Here is a 24,257-nt window from a genome sequence, read left to right as displayed (position 1 = left end):
GCTGAGAGATTTCAAGCAGAGTTGAGAGGTTATCCTGAACGTTATTCCTACACATTATATAGCCATCTCATTTTGGTTTATGGTGTATTGGAGTGGCTAGAGGGAAGTGCCTGAGGCTTAGGAACTGTGTTGCAGGGGCCTTGATTCTTGAGGATAATTGTGTAACAGTATGACTTTTGCAATGTGACTGTGTGATTGTGGAAATCTTGTGTCTGGTGCTCCTTTTGTCCAGAATATGGACAGATGAGTAAAAAAAAAACAGAAAGAAAATAAATAAATAATAGGGGGGATGGGGCAAAAAATTGGGTAGATTGAAGTACTAGTGGTCAACGAGAGAGAGGTGTGAGGAGTATGGGACGTATGTTTGTTTTTTTTTTTCTTTTTGTTTCTTTTTCTGGAGTGATGCAAATGTTCTAAAAATGATCATGGTGATAAATACATAGCTATGCGATAATATTGTGAGTCATTGATGGTATACCATGTATGGACTGTGTGTAAAGATCTGCCAATAAAAATATAAAAAAAAAAGCACGATGGGGTAAGACATTGATGCCAGTTATTACGGTTGCCTAGAGGCAGCTTTTCAGCAGTTTTTAAATACTCTCATGATATACACCCATTTTTCTGAGTTACCTAGTCTTTTCACTGAGACTTCATTTTTCAGAAATTTCGGAGGTCTTTTTTTTTTCTAATGAAGAGCCAGAAGGCTAGTTTTAAGGTTAATGGCTTACATTTACTTAGTTACTATTCAGGTACTCCCTACTATAAGGTTTCTACATTCAGTCTAAATAACACTGGGGTGTGGCAGCAGTGGCTAAGAATAGAGCTGTTTTCATTGAACTTGTGGATGAATAATGTAAACTGCAATCATTCTATTCCAATTATGAACACTGAACCTGCTCTAATTTCCCATTTGGGATAACTCCAATTACTGGGCAGGGAAGGGAATATTTCCATTATGTAGAAAATAATTTTGCAAAAGCAGTCTAGAAGATACAAATGAACAGCAGGGAAAATAGTCAATAAGCAATTCAACCTCAGTCATGCTTTTGGCATGATTAGGAGGAAAAAAAATAAAAGAGGCAAGAAGTATTTCAGCCACTGGGTGTCTCTCCTGCTCCACATACATAAATTTCAATGATCCACTTTTCTCCCTCAGGTGAAAAGCATGTTTCAACTTCAAGACTAAGTGATAGAGGGGGTATACATTATTTTAAAACTCCTTATATAGTAAAGAATACTGCCTGGAAAAAAATGGGCTCACAAGTCCAGGACTGTCACAGTAATGGAACAAGACAGAAATTAGAAATACTAAATTTATAACTGTGGGTCAGTAACATTCTTCATGCTATTATGCATTTTGAACTTAGTTTTTATCTTTCTTCTTAATATTAAAGAATTAAATATAGCATTCCACCATTAAAGTTTTATTTATTTATAACCCTTCATAGAATATCCATTGCAAGATAAAGTTTTAGACTTCATTAGGATATAAGTCCCTCAGAAAATGAAAATACTCAGATTATTTACTGAGTAATCAGAATACTACAGGAGAAGGGACTTTTGAAATTAAGACATATGTCACCAGCAAAAAATGTTTTAGGATTTTTCAAAATGTATCTTCCAGAAGAAGCTAATATTTATAATCAACAACAAAAAATTATTTCATTGAGCTATCAACATATAAAATGAATTGCACTAAGACATTTGTGCTGTACTTTGCTCACTGAATTTTGTATAAATTATTCTTACCTTGACCCTATCCACAAGGTACTTTAACAATAAAATGCTAGTTTTGTAGTGTTCTTCCAAATAAATATCAGTCTCCCTGCTTTTTCCTTCAGCTACTAATTTAATTTTTGTTCTGCCACCATCCTTCCTAAGAAAGCAATCTGTTTGTTCACTATGAAATTAAAAAAAAAATTTTAAACAGATGAATAACAATCTTACATATACGCTAATGAAGAAAAACACTTTTAAATGGGGATGCAATAGGTGGTAAGCACTTATGTTAACAGGAAATGCACAGATTTTAAGGCAATCTTCATGGGAAAAAGCATTTTCAAAATTAAGTACGTAAAAACCTAGAGGACAGTGTAAATAAAAATGATGAGAGATGGGAGAGGAGGCAGCAAGAAAAGGGAAGAAAGTCCTTGGGTCATGTCAGGGGGACAGCACCTGTTAACAGATACTCTTGGATACCTAACTGCTATCCTTGCCCCAATGTCCCGAAGATATATCCTGATAGTAAACTAATCAGAGGAATTCCAATCCCTTGCTAGTAAAAGGTAAATCTTACCCTTTGTACTGAAAGATTGGTCTACCAATTAAAGGCTTTAGCTTCTTTATGATATCTTCACAATTGTCTTATGATGCTGTATAGCAAGAACATGTGAATCAGCCCTGGCCAATGAAATATGATGGAGAAGCTTTTGGGAAAGGTTTCCTCACTTGTAAAAAGAAATACAAAGGAAACACTGTCTCTTCTCTTCCACTGAATGCTGTGAAAACTAGACGTAAGTCCACCCCAATGAAGATGGTGGGGTCAGAGGCTTCAGAGCTCTGTCTCCCTACAGAAGCTTTGAACAACCAACAAGACAGGCAGAAACATCTTTCTAAAAGTTCCAGAAAACAGTTAAAGGACTGCAACAGGGCAAGTACCAATTTTTTTTTTTAAAAAAACGCCACTTAAAAGTGGTAGGATCAGGGCAGACCACGGTGGCTCAGCAGGCAGAGTTCTTGCCTGCCATGCCGGAGTTCTGGGTTCATTCCTAGTACCTGCCCATACAAAAAAAAAAAAAAAGTGGTAGGATCTTCTGCAGCACCCTGGCAGGACCCTCTCACAACCCCTAAGCTGCTCAGCGTAGATCCCTGTCCCCGGATCAGGCAGGAGCAGAGTAACACTGTGTACATACTGGAAGCATGTATTTCTGGCCCAATCTGATTAATGATGGCCTTATGTACTCCTGTCCCAGAACTGCCACGCTAATGTAGAAGGCAGTTCACCTAGTGTGGAAGAGCAGTCAAGTCTTGCTGCCTGGGACAATCAATTGCTGGCTGTAGGATGTACAATGCCTGGGACCCTGAGGAAAATATTTCCTAGGGAAGAGGGGTATTCCTGTTTGTGTAAACAGGGGAATTCTTAAAGCTCCAAGACAAGAGGCATTCCCAGAAAGGATTAGGAAGGCCCTATGGTTTGGCCAGAAGCTATTCTCATGCAACCCATTTTATGGATAAGGCCTGAAGGACACCACTTGAATAGGTCAATCTGCAGAGACTGGGAAAGGTGTTTTATTTTTTTCTGTTTTATTTTATTAGCTTCTGGTATTCAAGGAAAACTCAGTCATAACACTAACCAGGTACAAGCTTAAGGAACAGATGTCTCAGAGTCTAAATCCCAGCAATAACACCCTAAAATATCAAAACGTTCAGGTTTCAACAAAAGGTTACAAAGCATACAAAGAAACAAGGAATGATGGACCAGGCAAAGGAGAAGATTAAAGCATTAGGCACCATCATTGAGGTGAACCATACCTGAGCCATACCAGACAAAGGCTTTTATAAAAAGGCCCTAAATTTGCTCAAATAATTAACATGGTCAAAGAACTAAAGGAAATCAGGGAAAAGAAAGAGAATACCAATGGAGAGATGAAAATTATGAAATGGAACCAAAGAGCTTAAGACCATAGTAACAAAAATTTAAAATTCCTTAGAGGGGCTTAACAGCAGATTGGAGCTGATAGAAGAATCAATGAACTTGAAGATAAGACAACTGAAAATACCCAGTCTGAGAAGAAAGAATAAAGAAAAGTGAAGCGAGTCTGAGGAACCTGTGGGATATCTTCAAGCATACCAATACATGCATTCTCTCCAAAGGGAGAAGAAAGAAAGAGATAGAGAGAATATTCAAAGAAACAATGGCTGAAAACTCTCCAAATTTATCAAAAGACACGAATATACTTGTCCAAGATGCTCAACAAATTCCAAACAGTATAAATCCAAATAGACCCACATACTATGCCATGTTATAATCAAGCTGTTGAATGCCAAAGATAGAATTCTGAAAGCCTCAAGAGAGAACTTATGTGTCATATATAAGGGAGACTTAATAAGCTGAAATACCAATTTCCCATTTGAAATCATGAAGGCAAGAAGGCTGTAGGAAGGCATATTTAAAGTGCTGAAAGCAAAAATAAGCCAGCCATGAATTCTGTATCTGGCAAAACTGTCTTTCAAAACTGAGGGAGGGATTAAGACATTTCCAGATAAAAAAAAGCCGAGGAAAGTAGACCAGCCTAACAAAAAATGCTAAAGGGAGTTCTGCAGGTTGAAAGGAGAGGACAATAAACAATTGACTGAGGCCACATGAAGAAATAAAGATATCTAGTAAAGATAATGAGATGGCTAAAAACAAATGCCAGTTATACTGTATTGTTTACTTTTTACTTCCTACAGCATCTAAAAATGTATAACATGCAATGGTAAATTAATGGTTTGGGACTCAATGTATAAATATGTCATTTATGGCAAGAACATTAATGGTGGGGGATGGGGGCATAGGAAGACAGTATATTACTGAAGTTGTTAAACTGGTATTTAAGCAAAGGAGAGTGTTAAAGAGATTTAGGATGTTAAATTTAAGTCCCATGGAAACCACAAAGAAAACAACAGAGAATATGCAAATTCACAGTCAGAAAGAATACAGGCTACAAGGGACAGGGGGCAGGGATTATGGGGAGCTAATGTAAAATGAGTTCAGGATTTCTCTGTGGGGTGAAGGGAAAGTGATAGCATTGGGCAGTGGTGAGGGTACTGTAACACTGTGAATGTGACTAATCTTACTGTTTGGGAGAGAGTGGGATGGGAAGTGTTAGGTCGGGGGGGGGGGGGAATGGGGAAGGGCACTGCAACTGGAGCTGCGGAGGCTGTGTCGCCCCTCCCAACCTGACTTCTAGAACTAATGAACTGCCCCTTCCGGACGTCACCTGACCTCCATCCTTAAAAGCTGCCCGTGTGGGAGCCCGCGTGCACACTCCCCTCCCTCCATCTTGGGTTTGGGGAGTTCTGCCCCAGAGTGCAGAAATACCCCCCTGCCCCACTTTAAATTTCCTGGTCCATCTTTCGTCTTTCTCACGCTTTCGCTTCCTAAACCTTTCAGGAAAATTTATGTTTCCCCAATTCAAAAAAAAGAAAAAGAAACTAGAGGTAATGACAATTAAATGGAATACATGATACTGGATGGGATCTAAGAATGGAGGAGAAAGGCTAAAAAGGACATTACTGAGACATAAGAAAAAATTAGAGTATAGAATGTAAGCCTTAAATCAACATCAAATTTCTTGCACTTGATAATTGCACTTAAGGCAATTACATAAGTGAATATCCTTGTTCATAGGAAATGTACATGGAAGTTATGTGTGCAATCTATTCTCAAATTTCAGAAAATAGACAGATAGATGGCAGACAGAATGATACAGCAAACGTGGCAAAATGTTCAAATTGGTGGATCTGGGTATCTGGGATAGGGGTGGGGTTATGTTGGAGTTCTCCATATGGGGTCTGTATTATTTTTGCAGCTCTCCTGTCAGTTTTAAAGACTTCAAAAATAAAAAAGTTAAAAAAAATAGACACGATACCCAGAAATACTAGAGCTAACTCTGAACATGAAGGAAGCTAGACAGAGCTGACAATAAGAGGATAGCAGGGTTGAGAGATGCTGAATAAACCACCCTGAAGCAGCCTCGGGAATTTTTATTACTAAAGAGAACTTGTTTCCTTATTGTTCATACCACTTGCATTGGGCTCTTCTGTTATTTTAAGCCAAAAAATATTCCAACTGATACAGCAACATTTTACCAGAGCTAAATGGAAGATCCAACCCATTATTACTATTTGGGACATGAAAAAGAAGAGAGATAAGAGAAAAATGAATGAACACATCTGGAATCTTAAAAACAGTGAGAATAAACAAAAGACAAAAAAAGTAGTGAGAAGGCATTTGTGATAGGTCCTATAATATTATCCCAATGAAAATCAGTCTATATGCCTTTAGAGAATAATGCTTTCACGCTCAGGATTCTGGGTACTAACACAGTTAATGAGGATTCTAAATTCTTAAGAAGCAGCTTTATTTCATTCTATCTTATAGTATCATATTCCTATTTAAGTACGGTGTCAAATGACTTCAAACTTGTTTTAGTTTTTTTAATCACAGACCAAACCTGTAAAATAGATGATAACCAAAGTCTAATTGATATAAAATATACACTTGATTTGAAAGAAAACAAATTATAAAAGTTAAAATAATATATAATATCAACTGCAGCTATATTCACCAGATTAGTCTAATTCAAACCTTTTGGATAAATGTAAGTCAATCTCAGTAAAATAAAAAATAATAATAAAAAAGGCAATTTTCCCAACCCAGGGTAGATAATTAGACAAACTAGCAAAAGTTTCTAAATGAACTAATTAGAGATTAGTACCTGGTAACAAATTCCATACCCAAGGGAAAGCTCTGATTCTATACCTTTTAAAGCTCTCTCTCTCTTTTTTTTATATATATATGGGAATGCTTTATCTTTTTTATTTTATTAATTTTTAAATTAAAAAAATAACAAAAGCAAACATTCTTAACTTTTGATCATTCTGTTCTACCTACATATATAATCAGTAATTCATAGTATCATCACATAGTTGCATATTCATCATCATGATCATTTCTTAGAGCATTTGCATCTATTCAGAAAAATAAATTTAAAAACAACAGAAAAAAAGTCATACATACCATACCCCTTACCCCTCCCTTTCACTGATCACTGCATTTCAATCTAAATTTATTTTAGCATTTGTTCCCCCTATCATTTATTTTTATTCCATATGTTTTACTCGTCTGTTGATAAGTTAGATAAAAGGAGCATCAGACAAGGTTTTCACAATCACACTGTGACAGTTGTATCATTATACGATCATCTTCAAGAAACATGGCTACTGGCACACAGCTCTATATTTTCAGGCAGTTTCCTCCAGCCTCTCCATTACATCTTGACTAATAAGGTGATATCTATTTAATGCATAAGAATAACCTCCAGGATAACCTCTCAACTCTGTTTGGAATCTCTCAGCCATTGACACTTTATTTTGTCTCACTTCACTCTTTCCCCTTTTGGTCAAGAAGGTATTCTCAATTCCTTGATACTGAGTCTCAGTTCATTCTAGGGTTTTTCTCAATCCCTTGATGCTGAGTCTCAGCTCATTCTAGGATTTCTGTCTGACGTTGCCAGGAAGGTCCAGACCCCTGGGAGGAATGTTCCACGTAGACTGGGGAGGGCAGTGAGTTTGCTTGTTGTGATGGCTGGAGAGAGAGGCCACTTCTGAGCAACAAAAGAGGTTCTCTTGGGGGTGACTCTTAGGCCGTAGGCTTGACCTATCCTTTGTGGGGTTAAGTTTCATATGAACAAACCCCAAGATTGGGGGCTCAGCCTATAGTAAAGCTTTCTTTTAAAGATAACACATTACTGAAACAATTTGAGATATGAACTCTTAGATCGGTGGTTCTGCACATTAGAATCGACATGGAAGCTTTGACTATCAGTCTTTGGTTTTCATTCTAAATCAAATCTATCTGGGTCTCTGGGGATGGACATCTGTAGTTTTTTAAAGCTCTCCAGATGCATACACAGTGATGGGTTAAGAAACAATTTAGATTCCAATGTAGAATAATAAAGGCTTTTAGGTATCCTTATTAATAAAATTATATGATTCTTAGGACATAACAAGGTTGGGTACTTTTGGGTACTTTTTAAAAATGAGTTGTTGCAGATTAGCCTGACACAGAATTTCATGCTTAATGAAAATACCTATTATAGTGAGGTTTCTGCACCTTATTAAAATAATTCTCAGTGGTCTAATCAGTGTAACTTTCCTCATTTTAGAATAAGAAAGACAGCTTTCAGATAGATGTGTATGCCCCAAATCAAAATCAGAAACAGGAAAAGGTAGGTCAGAAGAATAAGAACTGAAGCAGAATTTTTAGTGTGAACTCTGAAGAAAAAGCCAGGTTTAATTGATAAACAAGCAAACAAAAAAAACAACTAGAAGATAAGGGCAAGGTTCAGGACTAGGCAGGTTGAACATGATCACTTTTCGGTGGCTCATGCACGGCAGACAGCAAAATGTGATCACTTTATGTCCTGAAGTCAATGCTCAGACACCAAACTGCAAATGAGAAGAGCTAGGAAAGGGGAGCCTGGATGAGGAGGCAAAAAAAAGCCTCCTTTTTCTTTCAGTATCTAGAGCAGTCACATGGATCCATACAATAAAACCATCATTTGAGATAAAGTCCTATGGCTTGGAGGCAGAAGAGGAAAGGGCTATTAGATCTGAAGTCCACTAGAGACAAAGGCTTTGCATATACCAGTGACTGCAGGAGTGCCTTATGAAATAATTAATCTGTATGCTTAAAAAGAGAACTTAACAGCAATTTAGTGCTTTTAATTTTATCCATCCAATGGTATCAGTAGACCTGGATTTTATCAATGCTTTTCCAAAATACAGAAAATAAACAGGTCACTAGTTTTATAAAGAAAAAAGAGATGGTAGGACTGTTAACTTCCTATAACGATCTACACTGATCCAAAGAATCATTAAGTGAAATTTAGACTTTTAAGTTCATTTACAAAAAAAACAAGTTGAGAAGCTTACACTTATGTCATTTCTTTTCCAGAAAGAACTCTTAAAATAAATTATTTTTCATGTTCAGCATCCCACTCTATCACTATGCATATATATTTTTTAGACCAAAGGATAGGGAAAAAAATGTTTATCCCTTCAAATATTAAGCTTATTTGTGACTGTTGTCCATAACATATACTTCTTGAGTTGCTTTTCTACCTATGAAATTTACACTTTGATCTAAATAATCTTGTTTAGGTCTAATGCTCACTTTTGCCCCATCTCTCACCACCCTGCTTTAACGAGGTACAATGGAAATGAGTTTTTTTCTGAGCAGACTGACTCTTCCAACAAGAACTACAGATAGTAATTTTCAATCTGACATGTTAATTTATAAATCTATTATATTACTTAATAGCATGCTTATCACGAACCACAAAAAGTGAATCACTTCAGTAGGGCAGAACATAGTCAACCTACAATTTTGATGAAATATTTTATGGGGGTAAATCTGATTGTTGAAAGCATTATAGACTACAATCTTAAAACTGTTGCAACCTCCAATGAAGGCAATCTCTAAATCTGCTCAAACAACCTAATGAAAGGAAAGTCATCAAAGTAGTTTAGTTTCTAATTTCATTTAATCGGGGAGTTTCCAATTTAGATTGCTCAACTTACTAACATTTAATGCTTGGTTATCAAAAAAACAAAAACAAAACAAAACAAAAAAAGGATTTAAAATATATAGAATAAGCTAAAAATTATCCATAATTCTACCATCCACAATATGGAAACCACCTGTTAGTATTTTGCTGTACTTCTTTTCTGTTTCTCCTCTGCATCTCTGAACATACTTGAATTATGCAATAAAAAAATTCAGTGTTTTTTTACTTAATATTATAACTATTAAAATGCTATAACAAGATTCTTTTAACCATTTCTCTCTTGTTAGATATAATAGGTTGCTTTTAATTTTAAATATTCTAAAAAAAAACATGAAGTTATGTATACATAAATCTTTTTCTAAATTTAGAACATACATTTAAATATATTCTTACCAGATTCTCCAGCACTAAAATGATCAAATGGATTCCCTTCGGCATCTGGATTTAGTAACATCATCTCAAATGAAATATCTTCCACCTGAGAATTTTCATAGTCATCTTTGCATGTATATTTATCTGCATAAAACACGTGCCATGTTTGTGGATATGGAATCTGGGACACTGTTAGATTATGTTCAGTCTGATTCATGGTCACTTTAAAGAGAAAGAAAATATTACTTTCAAAGCAAAACCCTCAAATGTACTCAATGTTTTAGTCATAAAATTGATTTGAGATTAGAATCCTTTTGTTTATTTCTTATTGCTTTGAAAATCCAAGCCATGAGGTGATATTGAAATGAGGCACATAAATCATAAAGCTGACAAAACTGGAACTTTTAATCAAAAGAATTACTATAAAAGTACTATGAAACACCAGTAATGAGCAGGATGGTTTCACTGAAACTTTGAGCCTTTAACTTTAAATATTTTCAAAATTTCCAAGTGAGTTTACTGACATTTTTTTTATTAATTAAAAAAAAAAATTAACTAACACAACATTTAGAAATCATTCCATTCTACATATGCAATCAGTAATTCTTAATATCATCACATAGATGTATGATCATCATTTCTTAGTACATTTGCATCGATTTAGAAAAAGAAATAGCAAGATAACAGAAAAAGAAATAAAATGATAATATGGAGAAAAAATACAAAAAATATATATAAAAAAACAAACAACAACAAAAAAAACTATAGCTCAGATGCAGTTTCACTCAGTGTTTTAACATAATTACATTACAATTAGGTAGTATTGTGCTGTCCATTTTTGAGTTTTTGTATCTAGTCCTGTTACACAGTCTGTATCCCTTCAGCTCCAATTACCCATTATCTTACCCTGTTTCTAACTCCTGATGGTCTCTGTTACCAATGACATATTCCAAGTTTATTCTCTAAATAAACTGACATTTTTGAAAATCACTTACTTGAATTAAATTTAAAATGGAGTATTCAACTTAAGAAATCATTATATTCTAAAATCTATGGCTGATAAATACCTCCAATATTTTAAAACATTTTTATCGTGAAATATAACATATATACAAAAAAAGCAATAAATTTCAAAATACATTTTAACAAGCAGTTATAGAACAAATTTCAAAGCATGGTATGTTTTACAATTCCACAATTTCAGGTTTTTCCTTCTAGCTGCTCTATGACACTGGAGATTAAAAAGAAGTATCAATATAAAGATTCACAAGTCATATTCATTTGTTAAATCGTATCTTCTCTGTTTGAACTCCTCATCTCCTTTGATCATTCTCCCAATTTTTAGGGATATTTTGGCAATGACCATTCTAATTTCTTCATATTGAAAAGAGTGCCAACACAGAGCAGGGAGATGCGACTAGTTTATGTTCTTGGAGAGACTAGTAACTCTGGGTTTCAGGGCTTATCTGGCCTAAGAACCATCTGGAGGTTTCAGGTTTCTGAAAAATAAACTTAGTGAGTGAAAACTTTTATAGAGTCTCAGACAGAGCCCTGGGTATTCTTTTGGGTTTACAAGAATACTATTAGTTGGGGCTTGGCATACCATGGCAATTGGCGATATCTAGCTAAAGCTAGCATAAGAGTAACCTCAAGAATAGCCTCTCAACTCTATTTGAACTCTCTTAGCCACTAATACTTTATTTTGTTACATTTCCCCAAAAAAGGGGAAAAATTTATTTTCCCCCTTTTGTTCAGGGTGGCACTGTCAAATCCATGGTGCAAGGAACAGGCTCACCATTGGGAGTCATGCCCCACATTGTCAGTGAAACTTACACCCCTGGATGTCATGTGCCACATTTGCAGACCTGGGCTAAGAGAGAGAGAGAGCAACAAAAGAGGTTTTCTGGAAGTAACTCTTAGACATAATTATAGGTGGTGTAGCTTCTCCGTTACAGGGATAAGGTTTGTAAGAGCCGGCCTCAAGATCAAGGGTTTGTCCTATTCATTTGGGAGTCCCTAATGTTTGAGACAAAATCAGGGATTTCCTAGGTGGGAAAGTTTAATAGTTCCATATTTTCTCTCCAGTCCTTCAAGGGACTTTGTTAACATTTTAAAATTATATGCCCAACATACTCTGGAATGTATCAAGGTATTACATTAAGCTATATAGAATTTTAAGACCTCATTTCCAATTCTAAGCTCCATGTGTTTAGACTTTTTAACTGAACTGGCCAGACAGGTTAACTTAGACTGTGTGCTGCAGAAAATTTAGGTTTTGGACAAAATAAACTGTATTCCTTTAGTTTCATACTGTAGGTGAAGTTCTAAAACACAAATGATAACCTTTACCTGGTATTCTGATTTATCTGAGTCCCAATCAGATTGCCTTCATTCTTATATCTAATTGAAGACTGATCTCTTTTTTGGCTTCTTTAACAGTTGCCGTATATAGCAATGCTGACTTTGAGAGTTGCAAAACTCCATCTCTGAATCTTAGGTGTCACACAGGTACCCAAAGACCCAAGAAAATACCAGGTTATACACATATAGTACAGCATTTCAGAATTTAGAAATAACACAGCTCAGGAATAAATGTGACTGTTGTAAGAGCTTACAAATCTAGGCCCCAATTTTCTTTTACGTATTTTCTAAAACAGACTGTACAATATTTGTCCTTCTGTTTCTGGCTTCTTTTGCTCAACATAATGTCCTCATCGTTCATTCACCTTGTTGCACGCCTCATGACTTTGTTCCTTTCTGTAGCTGCACAATATTCCATCATAAGTATACACCAGTTTGCCCTTCTGCTTCTCAATCAGTGTACCCTTTGGCCACCTCCATTCATTGGGTATCATGAATAATGTCACCATAAACATCAGTGCACAAATGTCTATGAGTCCCTGCTTTCAAGTCTTTCAAGTATATTCCCAATAATGGGATTGCCTAATCATATGGCAACCCTATATTTAGCCTCCTGTGGATCCACTAGATTACCCTCCAGAAGGGCTGCCCCATTCTGCTACCCTATCAATGTTGAATAGGTATACCTCTCTCCATATTTTCTCCAGCACTTGAATCTTTCTGTTCATTTATTTTGAATCTGCAAATTTTGTTGAGATATATTCAATAGCATATATTCTAAACAAAATAAGCAAGGTTTCACAATATCCTCTTAGTTGTATAATCATCACACTATCAATTTTAGACAATTTTCAATGCTCCACAGAGAAAAATAACAGAAAGACACACACACACTAAAAGAGAAAATCCAAAACTTCCTTTAACTCTTGTCCCTCCCCAATCATTTACCCGTAATATTGTTGTGGTACTAGTATTCCTGTTAAATACAGAAATAGCATGCAATAAGTAATTTTTTCCAAATATCCTTCTATTATAAACTCTTTGTACAAGTGTCATAATTTGAAGTAGTTCATGTAAGAACTTATTTATACTTGTAGTGCTAATCAATGAGGTACAGGGCTCTAAACAACCCCTTTCAATCATATTCACCTTCAATATAGCATTATTACTTATAAACCCACTAATGAACTACCATTACCTCTACCCATTCTCATACATTTATATTCAACCTTGTTAACTAGTCTGTACATACTGGTAACCGTTCCCCATTCCCCAACTTCAGTCTTTCTCTAGGTCCCCTATATCCTACATTTTAAGTCTGAGTTTTCATTTTCCAGAGGGGTCATATTAGTAAAATCATATAGTATCTATCCCCCCATTGTGTCTGGCTTATGTTGCGCAGCATTATGTCCTCAAGGTTCATCCATGTTTCCAACATATTTTTTTGATTGGCTATTCTTAAAAAGGTACTGAAAGTAGAAAAACAGAAATTACAGAAATATAAGAATTATTTTATTGAATCTGGACCAAAAAAGTAATGATATAATGGGAAAAAAACCCTCATGGATAAAAATCCCTCATGGATACTAGCATCACACAGATCGGTGTTTGAATCTTGGCTTCAACACTTACCTTCCATTTGGCCATGGTGAGTTATATAAATAATGACACTCAATTTCTTCATTTGTAAAATAAAGATAATACCTACAACAAAAAGCTGATGCAAGGACTAAGGTACCTATCTTAGTATCTAGAGTAGTCACTGAATACCTGTTAATTCTCCTTTTACTTTTCTTTAAAACAAAGTGGCTACACTAGTAAGTAGTTATCAATTCCTCCAAGGCACTTGGCAATGTGTGGGGACAGTATCGTCATGATAGCTGGGGAAGATACTTGGAGCGGGCTATGCTAAACTTCATGCAATGAAAGGTAAAGTTTCACACAACAAAGAACTCTTCCACCCAAAATATGAATAGCACCCCATGAGAAACACTGAATGAAGTCTAAGATTCTTCCCAAAGATAAAACTATGATTCTAACTTAAAAGGCACTCACTTTCACTATTAGAAAATTATAAAAGAATAGTGTCCCAAACACTACATATAATGAAAAGAGTAGCAGAACCAGAAGAGCAAGTCTTAGTCTTACTACTTATTAATCTGGTGACTTAGCAAATAAACCACTTAACCTCTCTCAGCCTAGTTCAAAGCTCTTGTGAGGAGCAATTGAAACAGCACATCAAAGTCTGACATAAAGTATGATTCTATACAAAATAGAATATTCTTAAAACATAAGATAATAATGGGCCTATTCTCAATTTTGGTACCCCTCAACCCTATACCTATATGTAAGGTCAAATTAATGCTGATTTTTCCTCAATTGAAGGAAAAAAATAAGACATTCTTAATTGTAAATGGGGAAATTTACATACGGGATGGATTTTAGAGAACATTTTGAAATTATTCATTTCCTTATAATAATGGTATTGTGGTTATGTAGAATGAGGTACTTTTTCTTAAGAAATGTATTCTGAAGTATGGAGGGGCAATCAGGCAGATTCATGATATCTGCAGCTTATTTCCAAATGGTTCAGTTAAAAAAAATAATATATGCAGAGATATAAAGCAAACGCAATAAAATGTTAACAATTAATTGAATCTAAGCAGAGAATATACAAATGTTAGATGTACCTTCAACTTTTCTGTATAACTGAAAATTTTCTTAATAAAAAGTTGGGAAAATGTTATTTATAAGTTATTTTTATGAATGAGATACAGATGCATCTCATTAGGATTCAAATTTCATGGACGTGGACTTCACAGTTAAACATTTCACTCATTAACAGTGAACTTAGACCTTAGAATTTTATTAACAGTACCACAGCATTGCTCTTTTTGCCTATCTTAAGTTAGTTTCAGTTTACTGTTTTCTTACTGGAAAGCTTCTAGTAAAATTGTGGCAAGACTCTAGTTTCTGGTAAATATTTGAAGACCTTTAATAACATTCACTATATGATCAATAAAAGTGGTTTCTAAAAGTGCAGGTGCAATTACGTAATCTAGACCTCAGTATTAAAAGACTCTACTGTGTTGCTGATGTATCACTTCTACTATTTTCACTTAATTAAAACAACAGAAAAATTAACCATTATATTTTCATTATATTTTACACGTTTTGATGTTTCATTTTAAGTTACGTGGACACATCAAACGGAAAAAGGGTGCTTTATAAAAGTGATACGGGCCTTTAGTTTTTGTTTTGCTGCCTTTTTCAGCAAGCCTAGGAACAAGGTCTCTTGACAAAACTGTATGTTCATTGTTTTTAAAACAAAAGACTACAGCACAGCATGCATAGTTTATGCTGGTGTAATTAGTATCACAAATATATTAACAATACTTGAATTGCAGAGAATGGTGTTAAATGGCTAAATGCCCAATCAAATTATAAAGGAAATGAAAACTGTTAACCCAAATACACAAAATAATGAAATACCAATATCCTTAAATGATTTGTGAAGTACATCAAATTTACAAAAGGAAACATATGCACAAGATGTAAAAAGACAATATTAAAAATGTTTTATATGCAAAATTATATTCAGCTCTTGTAATTTAACAGTAAATGACTCTGAATTTCTTTAAGATTTTTTGATAGAAATTTATAAATGCATGACTTTCAGTGCTTTTAAATGTCTTGTTTGCTTGTTTTAAAAACCTAGAAGTATATTTTAGAATTTTAAAAAAAATCTGTTTTATGAAATCAGTTAAAAAAAAAATAAAAGGATGATTAAAAAATAACTTTACATTAATTTGGGAGAATGAATCAAGTAACATTCAACATACAGGATTTCTCAAATCTGCTAGTTTTTACATAGCTGATAGCAGTGGTAATGTTTTAAATAGAAGTTATGCATAGTTAATGAGCTCATTACCAAGTAAGTAAAAGCTTATTAATTTTTAAGTCTCATTAACGGCAAGAAAATGGCACATGAAGGAATTACTTTAAAATACATGGTGGTATTACACTGTCATGAATTTAAGGAAATGTTTTTGTTTCAATACACCTGAGTTTGTAAATAACAACATACTATATATATATATAATTACTATATACAAGTTAGAGAAAGTAGACTTTCTTAAGACTTGGGTTTGCTATTGGCAAAAAATCATTGGCTAATGTATAGAAAGAGCTATATATATATCAGGAGTACTTAATTGTTTCTGGCCCCAAAACTTAACAAAACAATGCTTGTTCCTCTAAAATTCCCGTTTACCGAGAGCATCTGTTCCATAACTCACAGAATAACACAGCACTCTACAAAGTAGGAAAGAAGGGAAAATAGAAGCAGAAACAACAAGAAGAGATTTTATAAGTTATAGTCCTAAACATAAGCAACTCTAAACTAAAGAGTTATAGTAAGAATCATAGCATTTCAGCACTGTAAGGAACCTTAAAGAAACCTAATCCAATTTCTTCAAACAGATATGTAAATGAGGCTCAAAGATATTAAATGCTAAGATGTTACAAGTTACTGTAGTGATTCTTAGTTTAGTGGTCTTCCTATCGCATCACACTGTCTCCCTGTGTATGTAAGTTCTGGGAATGCAGGTTTATGACTGATAAAAAAATCATGTTTTTTGCAATTGAATACAGTATAGTATTAACTATGTAATACAAAAAAACATAGTATTTATTGGAGAAAGAAAGTCTTTCAGGGCCAAGTACAAAATAAACAACCGACAAACCAAAAACAAAAACATAAAAACAAAAACCCCTCAAGCACTAAGGTCTATGAAAATCCACCCTACAAACATTTAGTGAACCCTTCACTAGGTACTAGAATATCATATATTCTCACTGTCACAGTACCATGTAACAACTAACATTCATAGTAATTATCATAATTGCAATTTCACATTTATTTACATTGATATGATTCAGCCTGTAAGTTTCTTAAGGGCTGAGAGGGTGTCAGTGTTTTGGTCACTGGTATATCACCAGTGTTTGGGATAGTACAGGAAAGGGTGGAAGTGCTCATTGAATTAATATATAAAGCAAATGCAATAAAATGAGAGACATTTAAATGACATTTTATTGCATTTGCTTTATATCTCTGTTTAAATGAACAGACCAAAATGCCCTACTGTTGTCACTAATTGATTTTATAACAGTTTACATAAAAAGTAAAGTGGCAACTATGATAAGTGCTATACAGGAAAACAAGAGGCTATAAAAACTCAGGTTTCATCTTAGTGGAGGTCAGAGAGGAGCAGAAGAGGGGAGGGAAAAACAGGCAGAGAAGAAAACCTAGGCAGAGGCCCAGAGAAGTGCTGAAATAAAAAGAACATTCCAAATAGAGTGAGATGGGAGGCAGGCAATGCTGTGAAATGAGACTAGAGGGGTAAGCAGGGGCCAGATTATGTTGGTTTTGCTAACAGATTATGTAGGCTTGTCTTTGTCTGAAAAGCAGTGGGAAACCACTAAAATATTTTAAGGGTACGTTGAGGAAGGGAATGTAATACAATCAAATCTGCTGTTTAGAAAGATCATTAAGGTTACAGAAGGGTACCAGCGTGGCTGGAGAGTGATCAGGTTGGTTACTACAATAGTTCAGGCAAGAGATGATGGTAGCTTGGAATAATGTAGTGGTAGGGATTTAGAGAAGTAAGCAAATTCAGTAGCTTCAGGACTTACTGATGGATATGAAGGCAGTAGAGAGGTCAAAGATTTGTTGTATTAGAAGACTCCATGGTTTCTACTTTGTTTATTGAATGGATGGTGATGCCAATACCTGAAAGAGTGAACACTGGAAGAAGACCATGTTTGGGTAGGGAAGATCCTGAGTTCTGTTTTGAATATTTGTTTTGGGAATCGAAGGCCAAGAACTTTTCATACATATATAGAACAATTAGATAAGCAAACTGGTATAGAAAGGAAAATGTAACTAATAATAAGCATACACACGAATTTCCCAGAATAATTCTTAAGTTTAGGGTTGAGGTAAGTAACATTTAACCGTCCCTTTGATACCTGAATCTTACCATTCAGATTGCTTCAGCATATCGTCAATGTTACTTCACAAATCTGGATAAAAGATCCTCATAATGGTGGCAAAGATCAGGGATCTCTGCTTTTATCCCTGCTCTATTGGCTAACTGCCTAATGAGGGACCAGACAGCTGCTAAAAGCAGAGATGGTTAGACTGGATATTTAGAAAGGAAAGTGTTTTATCGACCAGAAGATTTCTTTTACTTAAATGAAGATGCAGAGACTCATCCATGTGCAGAACATGGTAAGGGAGATGTATGGAAAAAAGAGGTAAAGGGATAATTCTCATGAATGCTTCAAATTTCTGCAGTCTCCTACAATCATCTAACTTTCAAGGGGGCATATGGGTAGAACAGCACATGCTCTTCATTTCTATAAGACTTATACTAATGATGGATGGTTTAAACCGTAGTAGTGTTGATGAGAATGGAAGGACTCAAAGTTCAGGCAACTATATTAGTTTAATAAAAATAGAGCCTCTCTAGAAGCAAAGCTAGAGTTTTACAAATAATGTGGTGGTGGTACATCTCAAAATGACATATTTTGTCATTAAATGACTAGGTCGCATGTTGCAAGGGCATGTTGCAAAACAGCACCACTTGAACTAAATCACACAATTAACTGAGAAAATACTTAGTGCTGGCATACAATAAATATGGAACAAATGTTCATTCATTCCATGTTCTCATTGGTCAAAATATATCTGTCATATGGACATGATTTATGTGAACTGTAAAGAGTATGAATGAAGGAAAGTACTTCTTCAGAAAATTATTTGAATAGTTTTTTAAGAACTGTGAATGTTGGTAGGGATTCTGTCTTTTGATCAAGGAAAAACTTACTTTCCTTAAACCTCTTAAAACATACTAAACAAAGTGACACCATGGTGTGATACGTGCTGTGTCATGACAGCACATGAAATAGATCAACACTGAGGAAGAAAAAACATCTAATGATCAAAGGACAAAGGACATACTCACTTGCTAACTGAGCTTTGGATAATTTTTCGCTACAGCTATAGCCAGGACCGCTTTCCTGCAGCTGTAGCCATTCATGGGCTTGGAACAGGTAGAGCTTAGCTTCTTTTCCAGCTGCTGCTGCTATATTGCTGATTCTGACACGCAGAAGAGCATGGTCACCTTGACATTAAAACACAAATTATCAACCAGATTTGAATTTGTCCCTGTGGAACTCAGATGGTAGGACAGTTCTTTTAACACCTCTAATTATCAAAATGAGAGTTTAAAAAGTACAATTTTTCTTAATGCTCTCTTAAGAAATCTCAAAATAAATCACATTAGAATGAAAATCACATTCAGATGCAAGTCAAGTGATTTTTCAAATTAATTATTCAAATGAATGCACAGTTTATAATTCATTTAGTAAATAACATTTCACTTGACTAGCAACTTCTGCAGTTATCTAGACATCACTGCAATAGAATTTTTACCTCATTTTACATCTACTCCACATCTCTGACATATGTTCATGAACCATCCATAGAAATTTCCTGCTAAAGTTTCTTTTGTTTTTTTTAATGCAACATGGCTGTTACTATTCAATTATACTTTTAAGATAAAATGTAAGTATAGCTAACAGAAAGAAAGTTTAAATAAGAGTTTGGAGATAGACATCTTATACCTGATAATTTTTGCTACCTATGACTTTTACAAAGAATTTTTTTAACGATATATGTAATGCAATATAGGATGAGCCTGGGTGCACACACCAACTAATATGAGGCCTAGAAAAGAAATGGCAAAAACCATTGCTTCTGGGACAGGGTCTCTGGGTTAGGAGAGGTGAGGCAGGAGACTGCTGTTTTCATGTTAAGATCCTCTGTTTGTGTATATACGAATGACATTTGTTACTGCAATTATCTCTGTGATTAAATATTTTAAATAAATTTAAATGTACAGATTATATCAAAGAACATCTAGGTCTCTTACATCAATTTAGTTCTATATTATCAACAGTCTTAAGCATGGCATTATGTATGATGACTCTAATGCCATATTGTTATTATTTTACTGTATTCATATTCACTAGAAATTGGTGATAATTATAAATAAATAAGAGTGAAAGAGAGAGTATACTTAGAATACCCTATTCCCCAAACTTTCTAGAGAAATTTGGATTTAGTATATGTGTTTCTCTTTTATGTTTACTGAGTGACCATCATGAAATACTGAGATTGTCCACATCATCTACTGGTCAGGAGTGAAAGTTCTATCACTGCTACCACGTATCACAGATTTTCTTGAGCTGTCCAGACTGTGCTGGTTTTGGTGACATTATTTTTAAAGAACAGTTATAGACAGTTGATTAAGAAACTGAAAATGTGACTAAAAATATAATAAATAAAAACTCTGGTTCTAGGGCTTAATGTTCATTCATCCAAGGTATGTTCCACACTGGATTATGGAAAACAGGGTTGCATCTACTTTTCTTAACTATCTTAAAAACTTCAGATTGAAAAAATTAGGTTTCCATCTCTTAACACCACCACCATTCTGTAATTTCCCAATACTTTAAATTCCTTTCCCTCACCAAAATAGCTTCTATTTTCTATTTTCTTCTCCTAAGAATATTTTTTAGGCTAATATTTTGATCTTCATGGCTGTATCTTTTAATTCTGAAGACTGTACGAACCAAGGATCCCAACCTCATTTAAATAAATAATTATTTGAAATACAATGCTACTTAAATTAAGAAGAGGTGACAAGAGGATGCACCAAGAAAACCACTTAAATTTGGTGGGTGTAAATAAAGCAAGAATTGGAATAAACTGCAAGTTCCCTCACTGATTTTTGATGAAGACCAGAAGGTAAGGATCAAATGCAGCCCTAAGTTCAACAGGGCCATCGAGGATAAAAATTATGAAACTTCCAGGACACCTCTAACATACATTTCTGTCAACTTATTGCTAGACCTCATGGTCCACAGTAAATGTACTCCATTAGTAACTGAGTAACCAACTGCTGTAGTAATAAGGACTACTAGATTATCAGCTGTTAGACTTGGTTTCCAAAACCGCCCTGCTGCAAGCAGGTTTTATTAAACTGCTTTGGAAAAAACAGAGAGATCTAAGTTCCTTGGCTTAAATTCACTCGTAACCAATATACCACCAGGCTGAGACAGGAATAAATGAATGATGTTTCTTTGAAGAAAGAATCTCGAAAGATGCAACAGACCAGTCATTTTTATATGCGTTTGTATGGGGAGGCTTGGGGGAAATGAACTTTTGGGTGCGGAATACAATTCCTAAGCGGGAGAGGTTGCTGACGAAATCTGGGAAGCAGCAACCGAGGGGTTGACAATCACGCACCTCCTCGATTCCGGGGAGCTGAGATAGGGACAGGACAGCCACCTGCGCAGGAAGTCCAGGAGGGGCTGGGCAGCGCTCCGTACGTGGCGGGGAGGGGCCGAGGCGCGCCGGGTCCAGGCCTCGCCACTCTAGGCGGGGAGGAGCGCACCGCGAATGGGCCCACGCGCCTTCATCCCTCTCCCCGCCCCCCGGACCTACCGTGGAACACGAAGTGGCCGATGCTCTGGCCCGGAGCGTCTCGGGCCGCGGCGCTGCTGAAGCTGCCCCGCAGAGTTTTACCTTGAGAGCCCTGCGGCCACCAGCAGCACGTGAGGGCCACCGCCAGCAGCCGCAGCCCCCCCATCCCGGCCTCCCACTCCGCGCCAACACCCCTGCCCCAACCGCCTCGGGCCTGCAGCCCCACGTCGGCGGCTGTGGCAGCGGGGGAGGGGGGGTGGAGGCGGGCATGGGGCGTCACTCGGCGCCGCCGACTAGCGCCCGGGAAGACTGACAGCCAATGAAGTGGAGGCCTCCGCCACGGTCCAAAGATATCTACCAATCAGAGACTGAAGTGGGCGGGCCGTGCAGACCCGCGCATCCCATCCCTCTCCAGTCTGGTTGCCAGTTCCGGCCTTTTTGAATGGAGAATCAAGAGACTGTTGCTTCGGGTTACGGAAAAATTGTCTTGCTTACTATCTCTGCGCGTCGGACTACTGCACATGCGCAGAGGCGCTGGCACGGGCCAATAGGGTCTTCGAGGGGTATATGGGATTCGGGAAGAATTCAGAAACGCCTGACAGACCATTTCTGGTGGAGGGATGACAATCCCCTCTGAGAGCAAGAACCGTGTCCTTACCTTTCCTTCGTTGATGCTTATATAGCCTATTGGACATTTCCAGTAGGTTATACTTGTCCATGACTTGTCTTTGCACTCCAACCGATTTTTCCCTCCCAAGTTCCCTCCGTGTCTTTTAAAATTACATCACTACCCACCAGGCCAGATAATTGGGAATTACACCAGGCCTGGTAATTGGGGGTTATAGCGGCTCCTCTCCCTTGTACTCCCACATCTAAATCAATTCAACTAAGCAAATGTTTATTAGCTCCTTTTCTGGACCTTGACGATAGGAAGCAGCAGCCGCTTTCCTACTGAGGACACCACGGTATCATCACTTTCTTGATATATGGCAACAGACTGCTTTCATTCTTGATTCGCTTCAATTAGCTACAATCCATCCTTTATCTTAGAGCCACAGAAAGCTTTGGAAGTGCAGCTTAACAGATCATTCTCCTTCAAAGGCTCTCAGTTGCTAAACTCTTTAGAATATGGCTCTTATATCTCAAGTTGTTTCTCAACTTCTAATCTCCATCCTTACTGAACCACTGGAAGTTCCCACAACACTCCAAGGCTTTTAGCCAATAGCACTCGAAGATCCCTCTGGCTGGAATACTTCCCTTACTTTCCACTCACATGCCACATTACCTTACTTTTCCTACTTTACTCCTCTTTCCGAAAGCTCTTTAAGAAGTCGTTCCCAAACCCTCAAGTCTGGGTTAGATGTCCCTCAAACCGGTATCCCTTATTCTTCTATCAGGGCACTTAATACACTATATTATAATTATCCATTGAATATCTATATGTGGCAGAATGAATTATGTATACCAGGAAGCTATGTTCTTAGTCAATTCCTGTGGGCTGGAACTCTGTAAATAGGACCTTTGATGTGGTTACTGCACTTAAGGTGTGGCCCAAGTGAATCAGGGTGGGTCTTAATTCCATATCTGGAGGTGTAACAGAGAAGACCACAGAGAAACAGCCATGGAAGAAGCAAAAAGTGGGAAGTCAAAGGAACATGGAGAAGAAAGGAAAAAGCATTGTCATGTGCATTGCCATATGACAGAAAAACCAAGGACTAAAGATGCTGGTAGAGAGCCCCAGGAGGCCATAGTCTTCCAAAAGAAAATATCACCTTGTTGATGCCTGGATTTTGGACTTCTCCTAGCCTCAAAACCAAACCCATTGTATGGTATTTATTTGAGCAATCAGACACTAAGACACTGAATCTCTCACTATATTGTAAACTCCAACTGGTCAGAGTCTATGACAGTCTTGACAAAAGTGGAAGCTCAACACTATTTCATAAATAAATGTATATAGTATTTTTCATTCAACCACAAGCTTTCATTACATATCAGTAAGTTCTTATAACAGACTTCACTGTTTAGGAAAAAAAGGCTTGGAGAGAATACCTCTTACCACATACCCAGCATTTTTAGCATCTCTGGCTAAGCATGAATAAACTGGGAAGTAATAATATTTTAGGATTTTTTTAAAGTGCATTGGAACTTTTTAAATTACAAAAGTAATTCATGGAGGCACATGGGTGATTCAGTGGTAGAATGCTCGCTTTCCATGCAGGAGACCCGGGGTCAATTCCAAAAGCAATTCATTAGGTGCAGGAAAAAATCACAGTAAAAAATATGTGAAGTAAAAATGAAAATCCCCATTTCCTCCTTTCCTTGATCATATCCAAGTACCCAAGGGTAATCTCTGTTAACAGATTAGGATGGATCCCTCCAGGCATGGGATAGACAGGACATGGAGGACGTGGAGCAGTGACAAAAAGAAATTACACAAGTAAATGTTGATGAATGCTATGGAAAGGGTATAGTGGTTGGGCAGTGGATATCTTGTTCTTTTAATTGAGGTTGGTCAAGGAAGAACTCTCTAGTAAAGTGATATTTAAGCTGAGACCTGCAGAAGCAGGAATAAACAAAACAAAACAAAACATAAAAACAATGCAGACATCTGGGGAAAAGAGCATGGAGGT

At 36.4% G+C, this 24,257-nt stretch overlaps 1 protein-coding gene across 1 annotated transcript in view; it reads right to left on the bottom strand.

Moving 5' to 3' along the window:
- The window catches only part of GPR180 (G protein-coupled receptor 180), a 38,183-nt gene extending 16,286 nt beyond the window's left edge, over positions 1-21,897 (bottom strand). The window contains exons 1-3 of the mRNA XM_077158535.1: positions 21,646-21,897; positions 19,100-19,258; positions 9,732-9,932 (exon numbers count right to left, since the gene is read on the bottom strand). Coding sequence (XP_077014650.1) covers positions 9,732-9,932; positions 19,100-19,258; positions 21,646-21,790 — 505 coding nt within the window. The 5' untranslated portion in view covers positions 21,791-21,897. The remainder of the gene's footprint in view (positions 1-9,731; positions 9,933-19,099; positions 19,259-21,645) is intronic.
- Between the last annotated feature and the right edge of the window lie 2,360 nt (positions 21,898-24,257).

This window comes from Tamandua tetradactyla, chromosome 4 (genome assembly GCF_023851605.1).
Source record: "Tamandua tetradactyla isolate mTamTet1 chromosome 4, mTamTet1.pri, whole genome shotgun sequence".
Classification (NCBI taxonomy): domain Eukaryota; kingdom Metazoa; phylum Chordata; class Mammalia; order Pilosa; family Myrmecophagidae; genus Tamandua; species Tamandua tetradactyla.
Note: the sequence above shows the minus strand (reverse complement) of the source record. Positions and strands in the feature narration are given on the sequence as shown.